The 26755-nt window shown below is 42.4% G+C and overlaps 1 protein-coding gene across 1 annotated transcript in view; it reads left to right on the top strand.

Annotated features, from left to right (window-relative positions):
* The window catches only part of kynu (kynureninase), a 176738-nt gene that overhangs the window by 40412 nt on the left and 109571 nt on the right, over positions 1-26755 (top strand). Inside the window, exons 2-4 of the mRNA XM_067987195.1 lie at positions 3876-4065; positions 17645-17765; positions 25391-25473. Of these exons, the coding sequence (XP_067843296.1) occupies positions 3897-4065; positions 17645-17765; positions 25391-25473 (373 nt within the window). The 5' untranslated portion in view covers positions 3876-3896. The remainder of the gene's footprint in view (positions 1-3875; positions 4066-17644; positions 17766-25390; positions 25474-26755) is intronic.

Here is a 26755-nt window from a genome sequence, read left to right as displayed (position 1 = left end):
TTGAAATAAATGTTACTTTGCCAGCATTGCCCACATTGCAAGAACAAATGAAAAAAAGCCTGTGTCGTGGTCTGATTCTGATAAGAGTATATATTGGGGTCAAAATTAAAACCTGCAGGGTTCGACCTCTGCCCTGGAACAAGTGGGCCTGAGACCTTGATCAAAATCAAGGCCTCGGGCCTCATTTAATTTAGACCGGCTTGCTGCGCATTCCCAAGTCGCTCGCCGGCAAAGCGGATATCAATGTCGGCCCACTTAGACGTCAGCAGCGGCCCTCAAGTTGGTCCTGAGAGGGGAGAAGATGATTGGCAGACGAGTGATCAGGAGCAGAAGGGAGGCGATCAGGAAGGGGAAGGTGCATTCGGGAAGGGGGCCGAGCGCGGTCAGCAACGATCACTGGGGATTGCTGTGGAGCCGGAAGGAGCGCTCCTGTTGGCTCCCCAGGAAGGGTTTCTTCTGAGAAAAAAATGTTAATAACTTACCTCCTGTTGGTGGCCGCGGACGCTGCTGAAGAATCCTGAACTGGGCAACACCTGCTCCGTTCATTTCTGAGGAATTATCAAAAGAGATCCTTTAACAGGTGTTTGGCTCTTAGTTTACATATTTAAGGGGCCTAATGCAGATTGGGCATCGGCTGTCCCACTGCTAAATTGGTATGTTTTGCCCTTTTTAATGCCCATAAATGCAACATGTACCAATTTCTATCCCATTCACTCCACTTTTTGAAGAGAAAAGTTACATGGCAGCATGTGATGCTGTCATTTGCTGGTCTACAGAGGAATGATTCTCTGTTGCAATACCAGAGCCTTGCTACAATTTGCCTTGACTTTTGGGCAGTTTAAAGCCTGCTCTGTATTGTACGGGATGCAAGGTCTGCTGATGGGAGCAGTGACGCTGAACCAGAAAAATGTAGCAAAAACACTAAAACGTGATATTAAGATAAAGTGGGGCTGAAGGACACTGGATCTATCCTGTGAACTTACTGCCTACTTCTCTCCCATTCTCTAAATCTTTCGGTGCCTCGTTCTCTATCTTTCTGTTCAGGTTTTACTCTTTTTATCTCTGTCTCTATTTGTAGCTCTCACACACTTGTTGTAGTCTGTTTGTTCCTCACTCTCTTTGCAGACTGCATCCTTCCAAAAAATCCATGTTCCTCCAACTCTGGCCTCTTGTGCATTCCGAAATCCCTTCGCCCCACCATTGGAGGTTGTGCCTTCAGCCATCTCGGCCCTCAGCTCTGGAATTCGATCCTTACACTTTTCCACCTCTCCACTTATATCTCCTCCTTAAAGACAACTCCTTAAAACCCGCCGCTTTGACCAAGCTTCTAGTCACCTGTCCTAATATCTCCTTCTTTGGTTTGGTGCCAATTTTATGTCCGTTACTCTTCTGTGAAGCATTATGGGAGGTTTTTTCTATGTTGAAAGCACTATATAAATGCAAGTTGTTGTTGTTGCAATGCAGTTAGGATTGACTGCAGTTAGGTTTTCAGGCCTACTCTTGCATGCTTTATTAAGATTTGAGTTTTGGTGACAATTCTTGTCATTGGAAAAATACAGCTATGGGGAGGGCATTTTATTACAATCTCTCATAGCAAAAGCATAGTTGAGCAAAAGACTACAATTGCAAGTATCAATTTGTTCAAGGAACACTCTCAGAAACCTATCATCAGGCACCTGCAAATGATTATTTTTTAACAGTAGCATGCTATTTACATGCTTCAAAAGCAAGTATCAATGGATAGCCAGAGGAACAAAATTATGACCACAGTTTTTACTTAGCATTGAATATAATATATTAATTGTGTTTTAACTAAATTTTCTGAAGCACATTATTGTTTGTTTCCACAAACTAGGTTGTCAAATGGTTGATTGTCGATCCGATCCTGCGAGTCTCATTCGTCATAATTTCCTTCCACTGTAAAGATTTACCCTTATTTCAAAAATGATATTTTCCCGGAGTGGGCTGGGGAATTGGAACAGCAGCAGCAGTAGGATGGGATCAGGCAACAGGAGGATTGGATCAAAGTCTGCAACAAAGACTTGGTACTCCTGATGTGGAGCTACTTATATATATACTCTGCAGTGCGTCTTTGGTGTTAGTGTTGTGATAAAGTAACTGCTATAATTCAGGGCAGAGGTTCCCAAACTTTTTTTGCTGAGCACCGCCCCCCTCCATGGAGATTCATGTCCCATATGCACCCCCCTCTTTCTGAGAAACAGTGAGGGTGAAATTGATCTTAGCCAGCAGTGGCAGCCCGTTTTGAAGTCAATGGTAAAGAAATCGGGCGAGGTGTAAAATGGGCTGTCAATTCACTATTGCCTGTTTTGCGCGATCGCCCGAGATCAATTTTACCCGCGGTATTTTTACAAAGAGCAATTGAGTTAAACATAACATATTGCTTAAGACAGAAAACAACATAAATGCACAGTGCCACTGCTATATTACTGAATAAAGTTGAACACACAAGAACTTAACAGAGAGTTTACCAATAATAGTGCATCAGCAAATAATGTCAAAGCAGGAAAAATGGTAAAAAGTCAAAATTAAAGGCTCTTTATCCGAATGCACGGAGCACTCGTAACAAGATAGACAAATTAGTTGCACAAGTAGAGATAAATGAGTTTGATCTCATAGCCATTACAGAGACATGGTTGTAAAGTGACCAAGGTTGGGAACTAAATATTCCAGGGTACATGACGTTTAGAAAAGACAGGCAGAATGGAAACTCTGACTCATTCACCTGACGAAGGAGATAATCTCCGAAAGCTTGTGATTTTAAAATAAAATTGTTGGACTATAACCTGGTGTTGTAAGATTCCTTACATAAAAGGTTGTTATACAAGATAAGGGCTCATGGGGTTGGAGGTAACCAATTAGCATGGATCGAGGATTGGTTCACGGACAGAAAACAGAGAGTAGGGATAAACGGGTCATTTTCAGGCTGGCAGGCTGTAACTAGTGGGGTGCCGCAAGGATCGGTGCTTGGGCCTCAGCTATTTACAATCTATGTTAATGACTTAGCTGAAGGGACCGAGTGTAATGCTGACGTTACAAAGTAAGCTGTGAGGAAGACACAAAGAGTCTGCAAAGGGATATGGACAGACTAAGTGAGTGGGCAAGAAGGTGGCAGATGGAGTATAATGTGGAGAAATGTGAGGTTATTCACTTTGGTAGGAAGAATAGAAAAACAGAATATTTTTTAAATGGTGAGAAACTATTAAATGTTGGTGTTCAGAGAAACTTGGGTGTCCTCGTACTAGAAACACAAAAAGTTAGCATGCAAATACAGCAAGCAATTAGGTAAGCAAATGGAATGTTGGCCTTTATTGCAAGGGGGTTGGAGTACAAAAGTAAGGACGTCAAATATTATCTTCCAGCAAGCTCTCCATGGAAGTAAGCTGAATACTAGGAAGGTTAATAGGCTTAAGCCACTAATCTCCTTATTGGTTTAAGTTTATATTTAAAGCAAAATGCACAACATAGATTTAGCAAACAGGAAATTCTACCCACAACATCTTATGCAGAAGTTTTGATGCTGATAAAGTTGTTTATCTTTGAACAGGGCCAGCTCCTGTGTTACGGTGGCGTTGGCTGTGGGCTGCTCACAGCATCGATAAAGGAAGCGTCCTGGGGATGTGCTGCTGGAGAAGGCGGAGCGGATGGACTTTGATGCTTTGATTTTATCCCAGCCTGTCCTTCTCACACTTAACCCCGCCCGCCCCCTCCTCCACCCCCACCCCCACCCCGCCGGCTCTGTTTGAGAACCTCTGCTTTAGGACTATTTGAGAGGACTTCTTTTAGTTACAAAGAGCATTTTATTTTAAATTACTGCTTACTTTGTATTAGTAACCAATTTACTCTTCACTTTTTAGATTGATTGCAGTTTAACAGCCATGGATGGGCATGCTGGCAATTCCCCAGGACAGATTTTGGAACATACTGCCTCCATTTTAGGGTGCAGCATTACAGATGAGAAGCTTGCAATTTATTTAGATCAACAAGATGAACTGCAACATCTTAGAGACCAATTCCATATTCCCAAAATCAAAGACCTCCCTTCCAGTAAGTTTGTAACTGTTCTGATAGCTTGCATTGCAGCATAACTCCGAGCCTTCATATCAGGTCAAAGAACATAGAATTTTAGAGTGTTAAGAAATATTACTGCATTAGGTAATGATTTCAAATAAAAGGATATTGGTTTATAAAATATTATAGTGCCTTGGGTTAGTGCCATTCATTTTTCCTTTACAGCACTTTCCTCATAGAGAGGTACTTTAATCAGTTTTAGCAAACTCATTTAAAGACATGTTGGTATTAAAAAAAGCTTTGTAGGTAGTTTTCAATAAAAATGTACGATGATGGAATTGATTTTAAATCATAAATTTAGGTTTAATTACCCAATTACAATGAACTTTCCAGAATTTTTTGAGGGAATTAACACTCAAACATCATCCAGAGTTAGATCTAGTGTCAAGCATACAATCTAGTATAATCGCTCAGTGGTATATTTTTATTGAGAACTGTTTTAAAACTGTATTAAAATGTAGAAGTATTGCACTGAGCTTATTCTACTTTAAGTGTGTAGTGTCTATCCTTTAAAATTGAATATTGACACAGCAAACTGACAGTAGGTGCTAGTGCACATGCAGACCCCAAACCAGCACAGACTGATGTAAACAGGAGGCATTTTTGGTTTTTAACAAAGCAAGCAACTTACTAAAATAAATAAGTTGGGAAATATATATGGCCATTTTATGGCAGCCATTTCCGAACTTATTTATTTTAGTAAGTTGCTTGCTTTGTTAAAAACCAAAAATGCCTCCTGCTTATGTCACAGTCTGTGCTCCGTGAGTCTATCTGCAAAGCTATAAATGCAGCAATACTGAGCAGGAGAAAAACAATCATGAATGTGAGTGTACAGGCATAATGATTTAAGGCTGTGCCACTGATGCTGGAACAGAGGACATGCATTTGGATCAGAAAAGCTTAATGTGCAAGTTGGGACCCTTGAGACTGCAGAATTCGGGTAAATAATGAGGATTTTGACAACAGCATTGGAGAATAGGGAGCTACAGGAGGTCAGTGAGGACAGAGATAATAGATGAGCTGGACTTAGTACAAGATGTGCAGGCAGGGGTTAGAGAATGATTGATCTGTATTTTTTTAAAACAGGCTTTTCTATTATTAAATACTTTCCTTTACACTTTTGGCACCAATTTTCTTTCCTCTCCTTCTCTCCTTTCCTGCATGTGTTAGTTTCTTGATGGGGTATCGTTTCACAGGTGCCTGTCCCTCTCCATTACTTTGCCCAAGTGACTATTACTCATATGTGACCTAGATTATATGAATAGGTTATTTGAAAGTGGTGGTTATATGCCTCACCTTCTCACTTCTGAAGAATCCTTGGAAATGACATTTGCAAATTTTTATTGGTCTAATCAACTCCTTTTTTGGAATATAGAGAGGTACTCAATAAGAGATTGGAAGTACTCAAAGTAGAAAAGTCACCCAGTCCAGATGGGATGCATCCTAGGGAAGTAAGGGTGAAAATTGCAGAAGCTCTGACTGCAGTCTTCCAATCCTCCTTAGATATGGGGTTGGTGCCAGAGGACTGGAGGATTGCAAATGTCACACCCCTGTTCAAGAAAGGAAAGAGGGATAAATCCAGCAATTACAGGCCAATCAGCCTGTGGTGAGGAAACTTTTGTGGACAATTCCCCAAGAAAAGATTAATTGGCACTTGGAAAAGTATGGGCTAATAAATGAAAGTCAGCATGGATTTGTTAAAATTGTTAAGATTAAGTTCTTTGATGAAGTAACGGAGAGGGTTGATTATTAAGATTGAGTTCTTTGATGAACTAACGGAGAGGGTTGATGAGGGTAGTGCGGTTGATGTTGTGTATATGGGCTTTCAAAAGGCATTTGATAAAGTACTACATACTTGTTAGCAAAATTAAAGTCCATTGGATTAAAGGGACACTGGCTGCGTGGATTCAAAATTGGCTAGGGGACAGAAAGCAGAGAGTAGTGGTAAACGGTTGTTTTTCAGACTGGAGGGAAGTATGCATTGGTGTTCCCCAGAGGTCGGTATTAGGACCACCATTTTTGATATATATTAATGACCTGGACATGGGTATGGAGGGTATAATTTCGAAGTGTGCAGATGACACGAAACTTGGAAATGTAGTGAACAATGTGGAAGGTAGTAACAGACCTCAGGAGGACATAGACAGATTGGTGAAATGGGCAGACACATGGCAGATGAAATTTAACCCAGAGAAGTGTGAAGTGATGCATTTTAGTAGGAGGAATGAGGAGAGTCAATATAAACGAAATGGTACAATTTTAAAGGAAGGGCAGGAACAGAGAGACCTGGGGATGCACATACACAAATCTTTGAAGGTGGCAGGACAAGTTGAGAAAGGCTGTTAAAAAAGCATATAGGATCCTGGGCATTATTAATAGGGGCATAGAGAACAAAAGCAAAGATGTTATGCTAAACCTTTAGAAAACACTGGTTAGGTTTCAGCTGGAGTATTGTGTTCAATTCTGGGCACCACACTTTAGGAAGGATGTTAAGGCCTTGGGCAGGGTGCAGAAGAGGTTTACTAGAATGGTGCCAGGAATGAGGGACTTCAGTTATGAGAGACTGGAGAAGCTGGGGTTGTTCTCCTTAGAACAGAGAAGGTTAAGGGGAGATTTAATAGACGTGTTCAAAAGCATGAATGGTTTTGACAGAGTAAATAAGGAGAAATTGTTTTCAGAGGCAGAAGGATTGGTAAGCAGAGGACACAGATTTCAGGTGATCGGCAAAAGAGCCAGAGGCGACATGAGGAAACATTTTTTTGCACAGCGAGTTGTAATGATCCGGAATGCACTGCCTGAAAGGGTGGTGGAAGCAGTAAATTTCAAAAGGGAATTGGATAAATACTTAAAGGGAAAACATTTACAGGGCTCTGGGGAAAAAGCAGGGGATGCAACTAATTGGATAGCTCTTTCAAAGAGCTGGCACAGACACAATGGGCTGAATGACCTCCTCCTGTGCTGTACCCACTATGATACTCTGATATTATGTTTATTGTGCTGAAAAGGAAGTACATAATCAGAGAATACAAGTCCTAAGTTAGACTTAAATAGACTTTACGATTCAGCTTAAGGATTGTGAATGCATGTTTATTCAAGAAAATGGTTAGCATTATGTTGTCGTGTGGATTGAATACTTTTCACTAGTGGTGTTTGAAAAAGGCTGCTCTATCTGAGAAATGTTGAGCAATGTTTTACATTATGGGTAGCCAAGCAATCTCTCGTAGGCCACATGCAGCTTTTCAAGATCATCCCTGGACATCGTGGAATGCATTTGAGACTGTTTCCTCGAACAATACGTCGTGGAACCAACCACGGAACAGACTATTTTAGATCTTGTCTCGTGTGATGAGACAAGGTTAATTAATAATCTCATAATAAGGGGTGCTTTGGGGCAGAGTGATCATAATATGATAGATTTTCACATTGAGTGTGAGAGTGACGTACTGAAGTCCGAAACTAGAGTGTTCATCTTAAACAAAGCCAATTACATTGATATGAGGGGTGAGCTGGCTATGATTGATTGGGAAATTAGATTTAAAAATATGACGGTAGATAAGCAATGGCGAACATTTAAAGAAATATCTCATAATTCTCAACGAATGTACATTCCATTGAGGAATAAAATCGCCACGGAAAAAGTGGTCCATCCATGGCTAACTAAAGAAGTTAAGGATAGTATTAGATTAAAAGAAGAGGCTTATAATGTTGTCAAGAAGGGTAGTAAGCCTGAGGATTGGGAGAGTTTTATAAACCGGCAAAGGATGACCAAAAAATTGATAAAGAAGGAGAAAATAGAATATGAGAGCAAACTAGCAGGAAATATAAAAACAGATTATAAGAGCTTCTAGAAGTAGGTAAAAAGGAGGAGAGTAGTGAAAGTAAACGTGGATCCCTTAGAAGCTGAGACAGGAGAAATTGTAATGGGGAATAAGGAAATGGCAGAGACTTTAAACAAATATTTTGTATCTGTCTTCACAGTAGAAGACACAAAACAATACCAGAAATAGTGGAGAACCAAGGGTCTAATTAGAGTGAGGAACTTAAAGTAGCTAATATTAGTCAACAAAAAGTACTGGAGATATTAATGGGACCAAAAACTGACAAATGCCCTGGACCTGATGGCCGACATCCTAGGGTTCTAAAAGAGGTGGCTGCAGAAATAGTGGATGCATTGGTTACGGTCTTTCAAAATTCCCTAGATTCTAGAACGGTCCCAGTGGATTGGAAGGTGACCCCGCTATTCAAGAAAGGAGGGAGAGAGAAAACAGGGAACTATAGGCCAGTTAGCCTGATATCAGTAATCGGGAAAATGCTGGAATTCATTATTAAGGATGTGGTAACGGGGCACTTAGAAAATCATTAGGCAGAGGATGTAACTTGCGGTGTAGATAAAGGGGAACCAGTAGACGTATGTTTTGATTTTCAAAAGACATTCGATAAGGTGCCACACAAAAGGTTGTTACACAAGATAAGGGCTCATGGGGTTGGGGGTAATATATTTGCATGGATAGAGCATTGATTAATGGACAGAAAACAGAGGAATAAATGGGTTATTTTCGGGTTGGCAGGCCTAGTGGGGTACCACAAGTATCAATGGTTGGGCCTCAGCTATTTATATTAATGACTTAGATGAAGGGATCGAGTGTAATGTATCCAACTTTGCTGACGATACAAAGCTAGGTGGGGAAAGTAAGCTGTGAGGAGGACATAGAGGTTATTCACTTTGGTAGGAAGAATAGAAAAACAGAATTTTCTTTAAATGGTGAGAAACTATTAAATGTTGATGTTCAGAGGGATTTGGGTGTCCTTGTACATGAAACACAAAAAGTAAACATGCAGGTACAGCAAGCAATTAGTAAGGCAAATGGTATGGCCTTTATTGCAAGGGGATTGGAGTACAAGAGTAAGGAAGTCTTGCTACAGTTGTGCAGGGCTTTGGTGAGACCACACCTGGAGTACCATGTACAGTTTTGGTCTCCTTACCTAAGGATGGATATACTTGCCTTCGAGGCGGTGCAACGATGGTTCACTAGATTGTTTCCTGGGATGAGAGGGTTGTCCTATGAGGATAGATTGAGTAGAATGGGCCTATACTCTCTGGAGTTTAGAAGAATGAGAGGTGATCTCATTGAAACATATAAGATTCTGAGAGGGGCTTGACAGGGTAAATGCTGAGTGACTGTTTCCCCTGGCTGGAGAGTCTAGAACTAGGGGGGCTAGTCTCAGGATAAGGGGTCGGCCATTTAGGACTGAGAAGAGGAGAAATTTCTTCACTCACAGGATTGTGAATCTTTGGAATTCTCCACCCCAGAGGGCTATGGATGCTCAGTCATTGAATATATTCAAGACTGAGATAGATGGATTTTTGGACTCTAGTGGAATCAAGGGATATGGGGATCGGGCAGAAGAGTGGAGTTGAGGTTGAAGATCTGCCATGATCTGATTGAATGGCGGAGCAGGCACAAGGGGCTGTATGGCCTACTTCTGCTCCTATTTTATGTTCTTAAAATAGATTGCCTGGCCTTGGGCACATGCACACAATTGTCTGTCCTTATGGTAGCTGATGGAAATGGCTTTGCATCCCCCCCCTCCCCCAGGGTATGGCATTCCATCGCATTGGAGGTATGAGAACAATTGGCTGTGAGCGGAGGCATCGTGTAGGCTGGGAGAATTCATTTATTGGCTCTCTGAGCAGATAGGCAAATGTGATTGCCTGTTAAGAAGCTCAGTAACCAATAGAATCCTTTCACACTGCACCATGCAAGCGAGCTTGCTGAACTGTTTCATGAACAAACAAATGAACTCTCCTACACTGTGCCCTGTGTTTCATCTCCATTCCGCTGCCACGAGGACATTGCGGGATGACAATTACAGAATATTGAACAGTGATTTGCCTCGATCCTCTCTGAATAAATTTGTTTGCCTCCTTCATAATTTGCTTAACAGGTTGCCAAAAAATTAAACTTGTTCATTCAGTATTCAGTTCAACATTGCAATTTGGTTTAGAGACTAGTTTCGTAGGCTTTGGATAGATTAATCGTGCTGAATATTGTCTTGTTTTCGTACTTAAAGTGCTCAATCAGGGGAATAGATTCTTATCCTTTTGACTTCTGTTATTAATAGTGGATTTGAAATAGGTATCCTTGGTGAGGTTAAGTGACTCAGAGTTTTGTGATTCATGTACAGCACACTTGGGTATTAAAGAAATGTAATTGTTATGTTCCCTGAGCTTGAATTTCATCCTAATTTTTTTCAGAAGATGCAAAAGCCAGATATTTATTCAGCATCATTTGATACAGGTTTCAAAATACTATCAATTGGCAGGATACCGATGCATATGGGGAAATTGGACCACCTTTGGTGTGACTACAATCTTCTGGTTGTTTATTCCAATATGATTGCAAAACTTAAGAACCAGAAAAACATTGGCCACCTCTGCTTTAGATGGAAAGGCCTAAAGAGACTGATTAGAAATTGCATTTGAAAATAAGGAATAGATAAAAAGGGACAGATTTGCTCGCTTATACTTACATTATTATTTCAGCGATTATTGTTCAGTTTAACATTGAATTTGAGAAGGGTCCATAGGTTTAAGAAAGTTGAACATAACTGTTTCATTCGGGTCATTTTTAATTCCCAGAGGGTTTCCTGCAGTAAATTGTGGGAGTCAGTTTGTTTCTAAACTGCCCAGCGACAGCATGAGACCAAGGTGGAATGGGTGGGAAGGGGCAGAATGTGGGCAGGCAGCCATTGGCTGGCCTCTGGAAAATCGGGTAGCCCATGGCTGCTCGCTGGCACTTAGTTAAATGTGGGGAAGGGGGTTTTGAGAAGGTCAACGTGGGATGGTAGGTGGGGGAGGAGAATCCAGGGCAGGAGAGGCCTAAACTTTCCTTGTAGGGTGGGGAGGAGTCCCCCTGCTCCTCCTTGCCCCACAAAGAAAAGTAAAAAAAACTTACCTTAAAAGCCCAGATCACGTCCAGAACCTCTTCCGATCTGGTTCAGCCTGACGGGTGACATATTAGCACGGATAGAAGATTGGTTAATGGACATAAAACAGACAGTAGAGATTAACTGATCATTTTCAGTTTGGTGGGCTGTAACTAGTGGGGTACTGCAAGGATCAGTGCTTGGGCCTCAGCTATTTACAATCTATATTAATGATTTGGATGAAGGGACTGAGTGAAATGTATCCAAGTTTGCTGACAATACAAAGCTAGTTGGGAAAGTAAGCTGTGAGGAGGACACAAAGAGTCTGCAAAGGGATATAGACAGAGTCAGTGAGTGGGCAAGAAGGTGTCAGATGGAGTATAATGTGGGGAAATGTGAGGTTATTGGTAGGAAGAATAGAAAAACAGAATATTTTTTAAATGGTGAGAAACTATTAAATGTTGGTGTCCAGAGAGATTTGGGTGTCCTGGTACAAGCAACACAAAAAGTTAGCATTCAGGTACAGCAAGCAATTTGGAAGGCAAATGGCAGGTTGGACTTTATTGCAAGGGGGTTGGCGTACAAGAGTATGGAAGTCTTACTACAATTGTACAGGGCTTTGGTGAGACCTCACCTGGACTACTGCGTACAGTTTTGGTCTCCTGATCTAAGGAAGGATATACTTGCATTAGAGGCGGTGTAACAAAGATTCGTTAGATTAATTCCTGGGATGAGAAGGTTGTCCTATGAGGAGAGGTTGAGTAGAATAGGCCTATACTCTGTGGAGTTCAGAAGAATGAGAAATGATCTCATTGAAACATATAAGATTCTGAGAGGGTTTGACAGGGTAGAGGCTAAGAGGTTGTTTCCACTGGCTGGAGAGTCTAGAACTAGAGGGCATAATCGCAGGATAAGGGGTCAACCATTTACAATTGAGATGAGGAGGCATTTCTTCACTCAGAGGCTTGTGAATCTTTGGAATTCTCTACCCCAAAGGGCTGTGGAGGCTGAGCCATTGAGTATATTCAAGGCTGAGATAGATAAAGGGATATGGGGATCGGGCAGGACATGGGGAACGGGCAAGAAAGTGGAGTTGAGGTTGAAGATCAGCCACGATCTTATTGAATGTTGAAGCAGGCTTGAGGGGCCGTATGGCCTACTCCTGCTCCTATTTCTTATGTTCTTATGATGGGAGAGCCACAGTGGCTCCACTGCTCAAGCATGAGTTAAAATCGCAGTCGGGGCCCGATGATGTCGTCAGACCCTGATCTGCATATTTAAAGAAGGACCCCATTGGCTTCAGGCGGGTGCCTTTAGCGCCTGCTCAGATGAGCAGGTTAAAATCAAGATCATTGGGATCCAGGTGGGAAATTGTAGGGTATGTCACCCGGTTAAAGTCCCTCCCATCATTTTGAATTTAAGGAGATAACATAATCCAGACCCAAAAACCGCAACCATGTTTCCACTGCTGTAACTGTGGTGGAGCAGGAGTCCTCACTTGTTGTATTGATGTGTTCCAAGCCATGAATCTGGCCTGGAACTCTCTCGTGGGCCCCACTTCCACAGTTCCATGTAAAGTATGTTGGAGGCACAGAGATGGAACTGCTTGATTCTGATACAGCAGGCTGCAAGGGGATACTTGGAACTATTGGCTGCTCACAGAGGAAATCAGTGCGGCCATTTCTTCGGGGCAGAAACCAGGTGTTAATCTGTCCCGATCCATTTCCCATCCCTGCCCGTCTTTGCTTGCCTTTTTTACTTCAGCATTCCCCCCCAGGCCTTGAACGAATTTAGAGCCTACATGACTTTGACCCTTATTATGCAACTACTGTTTTGTTTGTAATATCTCCATGTTAAGGCATCTATAGTTTTTCAGTTCACTTGATTGCAAACAAAAATTATGTCAATAAATCTGCTGCTCATTTTTGCCTCACGATGCTTCATCTTAATGAGCAAATGTTAGCCATTTGCTTTGAACATGCTTCAACACTGAGGTGTTACTTAGCTTTACCTTTCTCTTACTTTGGTGCTGTAACCCCTGACAACAGCAACTTGAATTCCTAAAGTGCTCCTTACGCATAGATAGATGTCTTAAAGTGCTTTACATTAAGGAGGAGAAAAGAGTGCCACTGCTTATGCTGTGCATAATAAATGGAGAGGAAGTATTATAAAGAGTAGCTGCAGCTAAGTGTACCTTTGCTTTGCTGATCATAAATTGCCCTGTGGCAATTATGTTTAGTTTTCATTTGTGTGAATCTGTGATGTCGGCACGAAGGAAAGGTTCGGGATGGATGTTGATGATTGTTTTTACGGATCTTGTACAGGCGTAAATTCAGACAAAACTGAAACGTAGAAGCAAAGGGAAGAAGCAGAAAGCAACTCACATGGTCACAAAGCAATGGAAACGGAGTGGGGTAGAAATGAGTCGTAGGCAGTAGCGCAAGACGAGTGGCTCTTCCACGCTCCGCCCGATATTCAGTCCATAGATGTCAGGCCGGCCATATAACAAGTGGCCGTTGTGGTACTGCTCGTCTTGCGCTGTCGTCCAGGATGCATTTCTACCTATTGGGTCTATTGGAAGCTAAGCTCTGGCAACTCAGTGTAACCAAATTGATAAAGGGGAAAGAACCAGAATTTGGAAGGAGCAGATTGCTAAGAAAGAACAGAAACAAATGAGCAGAGAGTAAGTGGCTAGATTTTGTGCATTTGTGTTTGCTTGACTATGTGGGTGGAAATGAAAGGCAAAGTCACTTCTGCTATATCCGTGTCACTCATCATGATGACTGAACGGTTGGTATGTTTTATTAATTATTGGGGGATACAGTCTGCTGTTGTAAATTATCTATATAAAAAAACTGAAAGGCATCTTTAACCAGGCAATAATGAATGACACAGATTGGGGATTCTGGTAGTCAGCTTTTCTGAGCACCATAAACCACTGATGTTAAAAGAACAATATGGATGCTGCAGCCTTTATTCGTGCAACTGGATACTAGTAGCCTGTAAAATTATTTTGTAAGAATTTTGTCTGATCCTCAAATTACAGAGCTGAACAGTGTTCAAAGAGAGTTTGAACATATTCACACAGCGGCAGGCAGAATCCTCCCGCAGAGCACACGAAAGACTCAAATAAATATCTAAAATTAACATCCTCAGCAAGTCCACCCAGGGTTTTAGAATGCTGTGATAGCTAATACATGGTGGGGACATTGATTCCGCAGTGTTCTGATGCCTATTCACTGTTGGATCAAAGGAGCTGCGTGCCTTAAATGCCATTGGTGGTAGATTCTAGCAGCATCAATCTGGGAATTAATTTCACAAGAGGTTTTTAATTACCAGTGCTATTTAATATGTTCTGATGGAGGATCATCGACCTGAAACATTAACTCTGATTCTTCCTCCATGGATGCAGCCTGACTTGCTGAGTATTTCCAGCATTTTTTGTTTTTATTTCAGATTTCCAACACCTGCAGTATTTTGCATTTGTTCTATTTAGTATGTTGTTGGATTTAGCAGGCTAGCTGCATGTTGCTGGCCAGCTACAGGATGTCTGCATTTTGTGGGAAGTGCATGGTGGGCTCACTATTGCATCTGTGCACACGTGTCCTGCCCACCAACTTGGGGCTTTAGGTGCTTTGTAGCACCTGAAAAATGGGCACTACATGGCCCAATTTAACTCCCAAAGTTTTTACAAATCAACGATTATTAATAAAAGACTTTCCTGCGCTTCAGTGATTTTAACACCACTGTTTTTGGCGGCAGATGAGGTGCCTGCATAAATCAGATAGGAGTCTCAATCATGTATGCAAATCAGGGTGCCATTATGTCAGTAGACATAATGACCTTTTAACAGCGTCTGTGTAGGATGCCTGCTGCGACTGCCTCGCTTCTCTGAAGACTGATGAGACCATAAAAGGTAAGTGTTAAACTTTCCTTTGTGAGGCCAGGAGGAGCAGCTCTGGGTTCCCCCTTGCCTTCGCACCCACAAGACCCTGCTGAAACTGAAACATAAGCCATCAAGCAGGATAGTCCATGGGAGGTTTATTAACGTCTTCCACACATGAGCAAAACCTCCAAGTCAGGATTCCCCAATTGATCAGCAAGTGAATTCACTGAATACAGTCATACAGATCAAGAAGATCTCATGTTGGATTTCTGCTGTGGGTTGTTAACTGATCTCCACCGGGGATATAGAAGGGATAATAAAGTTTGGCCTCAGCTTTTTCAGGCAGGCAGTGAACACTGGGGAGCGGAAAAATTCTGTTTGTTAACCAGTGACCACTGCTGGAAAGTTGTGGATAAGGACACAAAGTGAGGACTAAGGTCAGGCTCAATTGTCATACCCTTGGGGTTGAATAGAACTAGCTATCTAGACTGATGAATGAAGAATAGCCACTTGGATGAGGTTACCAGCGGCTTCTGATGTGATGTCACATTTACTAGATTGTTAGAGTTCCTAATAATTCAGCATTCAGTGGGATTAGGCTGGGAGGCTCATTTTTGGCCAGCGTGGACACGATGGGCTGAATGGCCTCCTGTGCCGTAAATTTACTATGATTCTATGATTGAATAATAAACTAGATTTATAATGATTGAAAATAACTTTACATTCAGCAACTCAAGCTGACTTAAACCTCTCATCTTACAGACTGACTTACTTCCCCTGATCATTTCTAACTTGTGCTTTATTGAAACACTGGGGAAACAACTTGAAGTCCTCATACTCAAACCAATGAATCATTACAGCTGGCATCCATGGAATAGTACACCCGAATGAGATTCTTCCTTCGGGGAAAAGATGAGAGAATATCTGTGTAATTCACCTGTAACTAGTTTTTTTCTCACTAGTTGTTGGGTCTCCTTCATTTGTGCAATAGTCATTGGAGGGTAACTTTGACTTTGGGTTATAGTGTAAAATGGCCGATATCGGGTCAACCACCCATTATACATTGCTCCTGATTTTCATTGCCTGAAGTCAAAATGTCCCTCATTATGTTTAGGTACTTCTTATGCAATATCAGACTTTTGCTCAGTGTTACAGAAAAGTACTTCCACCCTTTACAAGGGTATACAGGTCACTGGTTAACAAGCTTTGTGACTTTTGGTCAGGGTTTATCGTACTCAAAGAATTCCACGTCTATCTTTCGCCATATATTTGCTATTTCTAAGTAGATTAAAGATAAGGGACGAGGATCATAATCTGAACGTTCTTACTTGGAGAAGAAAGATCAAATCCTAACCCAATCAGCATGATTTATCACACCTCTTTTAATGTGGGAGAGGTATGAGTAAAATGATTATGGCAGTACTTTCAGCAATATCAGAATAATTGATATATACAGAAATATTGAAGCAAATGTCATAACACTGCATCCGAAAACCCTTTTAATGATATTGATTTCACTGTGATATCGATTCAGCTGACATAATGATTTATAATTGAGAAAACAATGAAAGATTGAATAAGGCAGTGATATTAAATATGCAGGCCATACGCAAGTGTAATGTGAAATTTCGAAAACATTTGGTTTCAATCCTGTTGTAGCCATATCTGATAAGAGTGTTTAATATCCTTATTGTCTTTGAAAGAAAATGAAACTTTTTTAATATAATAGAAATGTGAGAACTGAAGGATGCAAAATAAACATCTTGTCATTTGACCGAGAGGGGTCGAATTTAACTTGGGGCGTGTTTGGGGCGGGCGGGGGTGTGAGGCGGGAGGAATTCCCCCGATGGGGAGCTCAACGTGATGCCTGGGCCATTTTAACTCCTGGGCCTCATTATGACACTATGAGGCCTCATCTTTTAAATGTAAAGTAGATTAAAATCTAACCCATAACTTCTTAATAATGTTGAGCAGGACCAAAATAAGTACAAAATAATGGAGACTTGGAGCACATCTCTAATTGTACAGGAATAGAGTAAAATATTCTCCATTTGTACTTGTGAAGATTGTGCAAAAACCTTGCCATCTTTAAAGGGTTAACTGTAGTATGTGATCAGAAAAAGTGGCCATTCTCAAAATAGTTTCCTGTTTAAACAACTATCCTTTAGCTCCCTTGACGGCCTCTTGGCTAGTGCAGCAAGAGCCGAACATGTATATTGCTGCTCTGGCACTGTGAAACTAGAGGAAAATGACCTCTTTACGTCTTCAAGTATGTTGTATGTCTTCTGAGACAGTACCACCTGCTCACTTACCCTTACAGTGCAGTTGACGAACTTGGAGCTGCCATTGCTGGCAGCAATGTCGAGTAAATGGAGCAGTAATTACACTTTCAAATAATTATGAAAAGAGCTTTGGGGAGTATGGTTAACAGAACAGTAGACATTCTTGTCAAATCATCTTTATGTTGATATCTACGCAAACAGTGATAATTATTGGGTTAGAGTGATGTGTACAGAAAAAAATTGTGACATTTTCTTTTGTGACTCTCATGAATTAACTGCAGGAACTGCAGCAGAGAAATTGGCAAATATGTATTGTTCACATGTCTCTTGTGTTCCACAAAATAAGCATTCTTTTACTTCATAAATTGCAGTTTGTTCTTACTAAATGTAAGGCAGTGTATTTGGCAACAAATGCATAAATGTTGCCTGGTTAATGATATATTTTTTTCATATTTTGAAGTTGACCCAACTTTGGTAAAGGCAGAAGACGACTGTGTTTACTTTTGTGGAAATTCCCTTGGTTTGCAACCAAAGAAAACTAAGGCTTATATAGATGAAGAACTTGACAAATGGGCCAAAATGTAAGTAAAGTGAACTTTGACAAATATTTGTGTTGCTTTCTGTGAAAACTCTCTTCGGTGGTGCCCTCCTAGAATATGCAAATTAGGAAGGTCAAAGTTTAGAGAACTCAGGTTCCAAATATTCGTGAATCAATTACTCACATTGAGCAATCTCTATGTTACAGTCAGTTAACCTCTCTAACGTAATCTTTGGGGTCACAAATGTACGAAAATCTGTCAGTTACCCCAAACATGTAACGTATGAACCAATGCTTACTCTGCACCTACCCAAGTACAATCATGTTGTGTGACATATGGCTTTAACCATCCACCTATTCCCTGAGTTAAGAATCCTATTATCCAAAAATATCTGTTCACTCAATAGAAAGAAAGAGATAAAACTCTAATTTTTTAGTTGTCTCTACTTCTGTAATGGTTCTTGCTCACAGGGAGAATCTCAGCTCACTTACAAAAGGGTGGAACTCCACTTCTAAGATAGCCGAGTACATTCATTCTTGTGAGATCATGAAATCCTGTATACGATCAAAGAAAGAAAGGACTTGCATTTGTATAGCGCCTTTCACGACCTCAGGACGTCCCAATGAAATACTTTTGAAGTGTAGTCACTCTTATAATATAGGAAACACAGTAGCCAATTTACGCACAGCAAAGTCCCACAAACAGCAATGTGATAATGACCAGATTATTTATTTAATGGTGTTGGTTGAGGGATAAATATTGTCCAGGACACCAGGGAGAACTCCCCTGCTCTTCTTCGAAATATTGCCAATGGATCTTTAACATCCACCTGAGAGGGCAAACGGGACCTCAGTTTAATGTCTCATCCAAAAGGCAGCACCTCCAACAATGCAGCACTCCCTCAGTAATTCACTGGCGTGTCAGCCTAAATTATGTGCTCATGTCTCATAAAGAGTGGGGAGAAAGAAAGGACATGATACGATTCTTTGTGATGGAGACTGGCCAGTGTGTCAAGTCCACATAATTTTGTAAATTCTGAGAAATGATTGGTAAATTCTAAGGAGTAGTTGATTGTGCCTCTCCTCACCCCTCCTCACCTGCCCCCAAATGCACAGCATATGATTTTAACCATACCTGTCCAGTGGAAACCCCCATTGGAAACTGGGTGGGTGGGCAGTTAAAATCCTCCAAGTTACTCACCTGCCCCGAAAGTTTCAATTTTAACCTGCTCTCCTCATTAGGTGGCAAGGACACCCACCTAAACCATGAATGAGAGGGAAGAGAAAGATATGAGCTGGAATGTAACTGAATTGGGTCCAACTTTTCTAATAGAGACTAATCAACTTCCTCACTGCAAACAAATGATCTCCATGACCACTATTCATTGCACTATGAATTAAATGGTAGCAGAATAAAGCTCTAAATTAACATCATGTACTCCCACGTGCAGTGGTAGAGATTGGATCGTTTAGGCTGTTAGGGTCTTCAGGGTTGTTGTCAATGGTACATAGTATTGGCCAAGAAAAGGAATAAATGGTTTGCAGATCAGAGTAGATCACTTTTGTATAGTTACAGAGCTTTCAAAGCAACCACAGATTAAATACGCTTTGCCAGTTGAAGAGGCAGTTTGTATTGTTGGTGAGCATTGTATCCTTTAGCTTAATTTTACAAGCTGGGAAGGAAAACTTTGAACTCTGTCTTAAAAGTTCATTTCAAACACATGCATTGTGGAATTAAAATATAAAACTACAGTAGACTGCCATGTGTCTACTGGTAACTACAATCAGATGCACACTAGAATGCAGGTGCACACCGAAATGCAGGTACATATTGGAATGCAGGTATGCACCAAAATGCAGGTACGTACTGGAATGCAGGTACATACTGGAATGTAGCTACACACTGGAATGCAGGTACATACTGGAATGTAGATACACACTGGAATGCAGGTCCATACTGGAATGTAGATACACACTGGAATGCAGGTCCATACTGGAATGTAGATACACACTGGAATGCAGGTCCATACTGGAATGTAGATACACACTGGAATGCAAATTCGCACCAGAATGCAGATGCACACTGGAATGCTGGTACACACCAAAATGTAGGTACACACTGAAATGCAGGTGCACACTGGAATACAGGTACACACCAGAATGCAGGTACACGCTGGAACGCATGCACATACTATTCTCGGTGTTGCCACAAAATCTAACATAGACCTTGTCAACGAAAGGGTGAAGGAGATAGGTTGACAGAAGAAAGATCATTATAGATTTATTACTATATTCAGAATAAATGTCGACACTCAGTAACAAGGATCAAGCAGGCACATTTTTCTCCAGTGAAAGCCTAATGTCCAGCTCCTTTCTCGAAACAGCTACTATGTAATCCCGACTTCAACGCCGTAGTTAACTTGAGATCTCAATTCTCTAAGACCTCAGTTCTTCACTCACCGCTGGCCCCGGGATAGATCTCTTTAGATTTGAATGCTCTTGCACCGCTTGAAGTTTCCCTTCCGCAGCACTTAACAGAACAAATACAGAACACAGTTGCTATGGTAACCTATCGTTAAAATCTACCACAGATCAGCTTGTTGACATAGAATCATAGAATCATAGAATCATAGAAGTTACAACATGGAAACAGGCCCTTCGGCCCAACATGTCCATGTCGCCCAGTTTATACCACTAAGCTAGTCCCAATTGCCTGCACTTGGCCCATATCCCTCGATACCCATCTTCCCCATGTAACTGTCCAAATGCTTTTTAAAAGACAAAATTGTACCCGCCTCTACTACTGCCTCTGGCAGCTCGTTCCAGACACTCACCACCCTTTGAGTGAAAAAATTGCCCCTCTGGATCCTTTTGTATCTCTCCCCTCTCACCTTAAATCTGTGCCCCCTCGTTATAGACTCCCCTACCTTTGGGAAAAGATTTTGACTATCGACCTTATCTATGCCCCTCATTATTTTATAGACTTCTATAAGATCACCCCTTAACCTCCTACTCTCCAGGGAATAAAGTCCCAGTCTGTCTAACCTCTCCCTGTAAGTCAAACCATCAAGTCCCGGTAGCATCCTAGTAAATCTTTTCTGCACTCTTTCTAGTTTAATAATATCCTTTCTATAATAGGGTGACCAGAACTGTACACAGTACTCCAAGTGTGGCCTCACCAATGCCCTGTACAACTTCAACAAGACATCCCAACTCCTGCATTCAATGTTCTGACCAATGAAACCAAGCATGCTGAATGCCTTCTTCACCACCCTATCCACCTGTGACTCCACTTTCAAGGAGCTATGAATCTGTACTCCTAGATCTCTTTGTTCTATAACTCTCCCCAACGCCCTACCATTAACGGAGTAGGTCCTGGCCCGATTCGATCTACCAAAATGCATCACCTCACATTTATCTAAATTAAACTCCATCTGCCATTCATCGGCCCACTGGCCCAATTTATCAAGATCCCGTTGCAATCCTAGATAACCTTCTTCACTGTCCACAATGCCACCAATCTTGGTGTCATCTGCAAACTTACTAACCATGCCTCCTAAATTCTCATCCAAATCATTAATATAAATAACAAATAACAGCGGACCCAGCACCGATCCCTGAGGCACACCGCTGGACACAGGCATCCAGTTTGAAAAACAACCCTCGACAACCACCCTCTGTCTTCTGTCGTCAAGCCAATTTTGTATCCAATTGGCTACCTCACCTTGGATCCCATGAGATTTAACCTTATGTAACAACCTACCATGCGGTACCTTGTCAAATGCTTTGCTGAAGTCCATGTAGACCACGTCTACTGCACAGCCCTCATCTATCTTCTTGGTTACCCCTTCAAAAAACTCAATCAAATTCGTGAGACATGATTTTCCTCTCACAAAACCATGCGGACTGTTCCTAATTAGTCCCTGCCTCTCCAAATGCCTGTAGATTCTGTCCCTCAGAATACCCTCTAACAACTTACCCACTACAGATGTCAGGCTCACTGGTCTGTAGTTCCCAGGCTTTTCCCTGCCGCCCTTCTTAAACAAAGGCACAACATTTGCTACCCTCCAATCTTCAGGCACCTCACCTGTAGCGGTGGATGATTCAAATATCTCTGCTAGGGGACCCGCAATTTCCTCCCTAACCTCCCATAACGTCCTGGGATACATTTCATCAGGTCCCGGAGATTTATCTACCTTGATGCGCGTTAAGACTTCCAGCACCTCCCTCTCTGTAATATGTACACTCCTCAAGACATCAGAAGGGAGGATTTTAACTGCAGTGGTGTTCTGTCGAAACTTAACACTATACCAATGCACTAACACACTCAGACCAGTATCACAAAGGGAAAAGTTTTACTTTAATTGACTTGTATACAAGTCAATTAGTATTCTGAACAATGGTCAGAATAACCTCTTCACTGAACAAATGAAAACAGTTCACATTTATACAGTTTAATTAATAACACCTACCTGTGTAGAATATGGGCGTACATGTACATTCTTAATTGGTTCAGGTAGTTGGTCAATCAAGCAGTGAGCCTGCCCCCTCTGGACATCCATAGCTTATTCCTGTTTTGGCACGTAGGCCTCATAGGCCTGAGAACACTACCCTCCCTAAATTCTAAAGCTGGCTTATCAGTAGGGCTGAAGTCAGTCTCAAGGCCACATGGCCTCTCAAGAAACTGTATTCTCATTATATTTTATAGTCAGCAATACCCTTATCTGCTCGGGGTGGGGGGGTGGGGGGCAGACAGTACCAAGCACCTGGACAGCCAACTTAATTATCAACATACCAAGGCTTAAACGTAATTACACAATTGTGTCTTTCTGTGTGCGTGTGCTGTAGCTACCCCATTATGGGAGTCAAGGAGTTAACATTGGTCAAATATCCATCATGCTTTTCTTCTTTACTATGGTCAAGTAACTGTTCATGCATTTCTACATTAACATGGTCAAGTAACTCTTTATGCATTTCTACAGTTCCCCAGGGGTCGATGCTGGGTCCACTGCTTTTTTTGATATATATTAATGACTTGGACTTGGGTGTACAGGGCACAATTTCAAAATTTGTGGATGAAACAAAAGTTGGAAGGGTAGTGAACAATGAGGAGGATAGTAATCGACTTCAAGAGGATATGGACATAATGGTGGCATGGGCAGAAACGTGGCTACAAGAGCAGATCAGAGGCTGGGTATTCTGCGGCGAGTGACTCACCTCCTGACTCCCCAAAGCCTTTCCACCATCTACAAGGCACAAGTCAGGAGTGTGATGGAATACTCTCCACTTGCCTGGATGAGTGCAGCTCCAACAACTCTCAAGAAGCTCGACACCATCCAGGACAAAGCAGCCCGCTTGATTGGCACCCCATCCACCATCCTAAACATTCACTCCCTTCACCACCGGTGCACAGTGGCTGCAGTGTGTACCATCCACAGGATGCACTGCAGCAACTCGCCAAGGCTTCTTCGACAGCACCTCCCAAACCCGCGACCTCTACCACCTAGAAGGACAAGAACAGCAGGTACATGGGAACAACACCACCTACACGTTCCCCTTCAAGTCACACACCATCCCGACTTGGAAATATATCGCCGTTCCTTCATCGTCACTGGGTCAAAATCCTGGAACTCCCTTCCAAACAGCACTGTGGGAGAACCTTCACCACACTGACTGCAGCGGTTCAAAAAGGCGGCTCACCACCACTTTCTCAAGGGCAATTAGGGATGGGCAATAAATGCCTGCCTCGCCAGCGACAACCACATCCCATGAACGAATAAACAATAAACGTGACAGATGAAGTTTAATGCGGAAAAATGCGAGGTGATGCATTTCAGTAGGAAAAATGAGGAGAGGCAATATAAACTAGAGGGCACAATTCTGAAAGGGGTAGAGGAACAGAGGGATCTGGGGGTATATGTGCACAAATTGTTGAAGGTGTCAGGGCAGGTTGAGAAAGTGGTTAACAAAACATACGGGGCCCTGTGCTTTATAAATAGAGGCATAGAGTACAAAAGCAAGGAAGTCATGATGAACCTTTATAAAGCACGGATTCAACCGCAACAGGAGTATTGTGTCCAGTTCTGGGCACTGCACTTTAGGAAGAATGTGAAGGCCTTAGAGAGGGTGCAGAGATTTACTAGAATGATTCAAGGGATGAGGGACTTAAATTATGTGGATAGACTGGAGAAGCTGGGATTGTTCTCCTTGGAACAGAGAAGGTTGCGAGGAGATTTGATAGAGGTATTCAAAATCATGAAGGGTCTAGATAGAGAGAAACTATTCCCATTGGCGGAAGGGTCAAGAACCAGAGGGCATAGATTTAAGATGATTGGCAAAAGAACCAAAGGTGAAAAACTTCTTTACTCAGCGAGTGTTTGGGATCTGGAATGCACTGCCCAAGGGTGCGGTAGAGGCAGATTCAATCATGGCCTTCAAAAGGGAACTGGATAAGTACTTGAAACGAAAAAATGTGCATGGGGATAGGGCGAGGGAGTGGGACTAGCTGGATTGCTCGTGCATAGAGCCGGCGCGGACTCGATGGGCCGAATTGCCTCCATCCGTGCTGTAACCTTTCTATGTTTCTATGACTCAAAACAAGCAGAGGCCTAATTTAAAGGACAAACTTGCCGATAGCTATTTTAACCGCAGGCCCGACAAAGGGCAGCACAGTCTCGGACCCACCAGCAAAAGCTGATGTTAATGAGCATCCAGGTCACAGGAAGCCCAGGAATGCTCCTCCTGGCCTTGAGCATATCCTGCCTGTGAGTCCCCGGAATCTAGTGCTGCAAGGGCCATGAAGGGGGGATTTAAAGGTCAATTTTGCAGTAACATTGACTGTTGAAACTACCAGAAGGCAGAAGCACTTTAAAAAAAAATTTTCAGAATAGTTCTGTGATCACCGGCACCGTTTCAAGATGACGCGGCAAAATTCTTCCCTCCCTCTGGTAAAGTGGATGCCCCAATTGCACCGGAAACAGTGTAAGCAGCCATCCAAAATATTTAAAGCAGCCTGACCCTAGGATTCCTGCACCTCAACGGTTAGGCCCAAGGCACACCCGAAATTGCGCCTCAGGCCTCATTTAAAGGAGACCGACGAGCTGCGGACATCTCCTGTGTATCATCAGGCAGCTGGCCGGTGAAGAGGCTTGTAATTTCAGGCTGGCGGCCCTCAGTTAAGTGCTTAAAGGGGAAGTGAAGGCGGTTGGGGGGGTGAGACTGGGAGAGGAGGGCGATCGGGAAGAGGCGAGCGATGGCCAGCAGCGGCCCGTGATTTTAATGTGGAGCCGGGAGGCGCACTCCTGTACCTCCCAGCTCCATATTCAGCTAAGTACTTTTTTAAATACTTACCTTTTTGATGATGGCCTGCAGCGGTCGATTTAGGCTGAATGTAGACTTGATTTTCCTGAACACAGCGGGCCCGGCGCCAGACGCGTTCAGGGCAACCGAATTTTAGACATAGGGTGTCAAACAAACGTTCATCGCATCGCTGTTTGTTGGACTTTGCTGTGTGTAAATTGGCTGCTGCGCTTGCCTACAAAAACAACAGTGACTGCACTTCAAAAGTAATTTATTGGCTACTAAGTGCATTGGGACATCTTGATATTATGAAAGGTGCTACTTAAATGCAAGTTAATTGTTTCTTCTTTCTATGTGTTTATCTTGCAGAGGTGTTCATGGGCATTTTGGTGGTTCCTTACCTTGGGCTTTTGCAGATGAATGCATTGTTGACCTAATGGCGAATGTAGTTGGTAAGGTACAATTCTTCCTAGTGACACTAACACTGGCACTAATCATTTTTACCGAGTTGCTGTTTGATTTGATCACTAAAGGTTACCTGATTAATAAGTGAAATCCATTTTAAAGTCCATTTTGAACTGAATTGAAAAAACTCCACTGATTTTCCGTCACTTAGCTGTTAATGTGAAGATTTGCCTTTTGGTATATGTCATTTATTTTCAGGTGCTGCAGATAAATTATGCGATATTGGAGTAGTAACATCGAATTGGTGTAGTATTTAACTTGGACTATAAACTAATGCAGAAGACTGAACACAAATACTTTATAAATGAAACCCAGCAGTGAATGAACTGTTTCCACTATAGTCAATGTTACGAATTTCCTTTAAATGAGTAAATTCTCTCTAAATCCAACTCGTATTAACTGTGGCGATTCTGCTCTGTTTATTGATAAAGTGTTGTAATGCGTTTGGAAATCACATTTCTTCTCAAGCCCCAAGAAAACCTTCCAAAAAATTGAAAAGTTGGGATTGTTTCCATTGTCCCAGTCGAAGTGGGGGGGGGAGGCTGGGGTGGGAGGGGATCAATTTTCAGCCGCTGGCTGTCCATTTCTGCCCTGAAAGACAGATGGCCGGCAGGCTGTTGAAAATCAGAAGGGGGGAACGCCATTGACGCCCAAGTCCTACCTGATGAAATTTTCAGGTGGGCCTGCAAATTGCCAAGCAGCACCTGAAGAGACTGCAAGATACAAGAGTGAAGAGCCTTGAAAATGGCTGGAGCTGCAGCTTTGCAGGCCTCGGCAGAGATTGAGGCCTACAAAGATAAGTGCCTGGGTGACAAATTGGAGGGAATGAAGGTCCCTACTAGGCCCTCTCACTCCATTTGTGGAGATTGGGGTCGTTACATATGCAAATTAAGGCCCTACACTAATTGCAGGACCCCGATTGCAATTTTCAGTGACAAATAGATAGAGGTTGCTTTTGTACCATACGGCGAGCGACCAAGACAGCTGGTGATTGCTCCAGAAAAGACTCAAAAATGTTTTGGGAGAATTTTTTGTGGGGCCAGGAGGAGCAAGAGTAGTCCCCCTGGCTCTACAAAAGTACTACGGCCCACTGCTGACCCGTGCTCAACCCACTCCGGGATCGGCTGCTCTTCACCCCCGCCCCCCAGCCGCCCTAAGCCCGACCTGCCGGCAGCTCGATGAGGGAGCGGCCCATTTCCCGTCTTCCCATAACCGGCAAGCTGCAGTGGATCGCCTGTTTAGCACCTGGAGCTCGCCGGCGACATTCAA

The sequence above is a fragment of the Heptranchias perlo genome, chromosome 7, assembly GCF_035084215.1.
Source record: "Heptranchias perlo isolate sHepPer1 chromosome 7, sHepPer1.hap1, whole genome shotgun sequence".
NCBI classification, from domain to species: Eukaryota; Metazoa; Chordata; class Chondrichthyes; order Hexanchiformes; family Hexanchidae; genus Heptranchias; species Heptranchias perlo.
The sequence above is the reverse complement of the archived record's forward strand: the minus strand, read 5'-3'. Positions and strand labels throughout refer to the sequence as shown.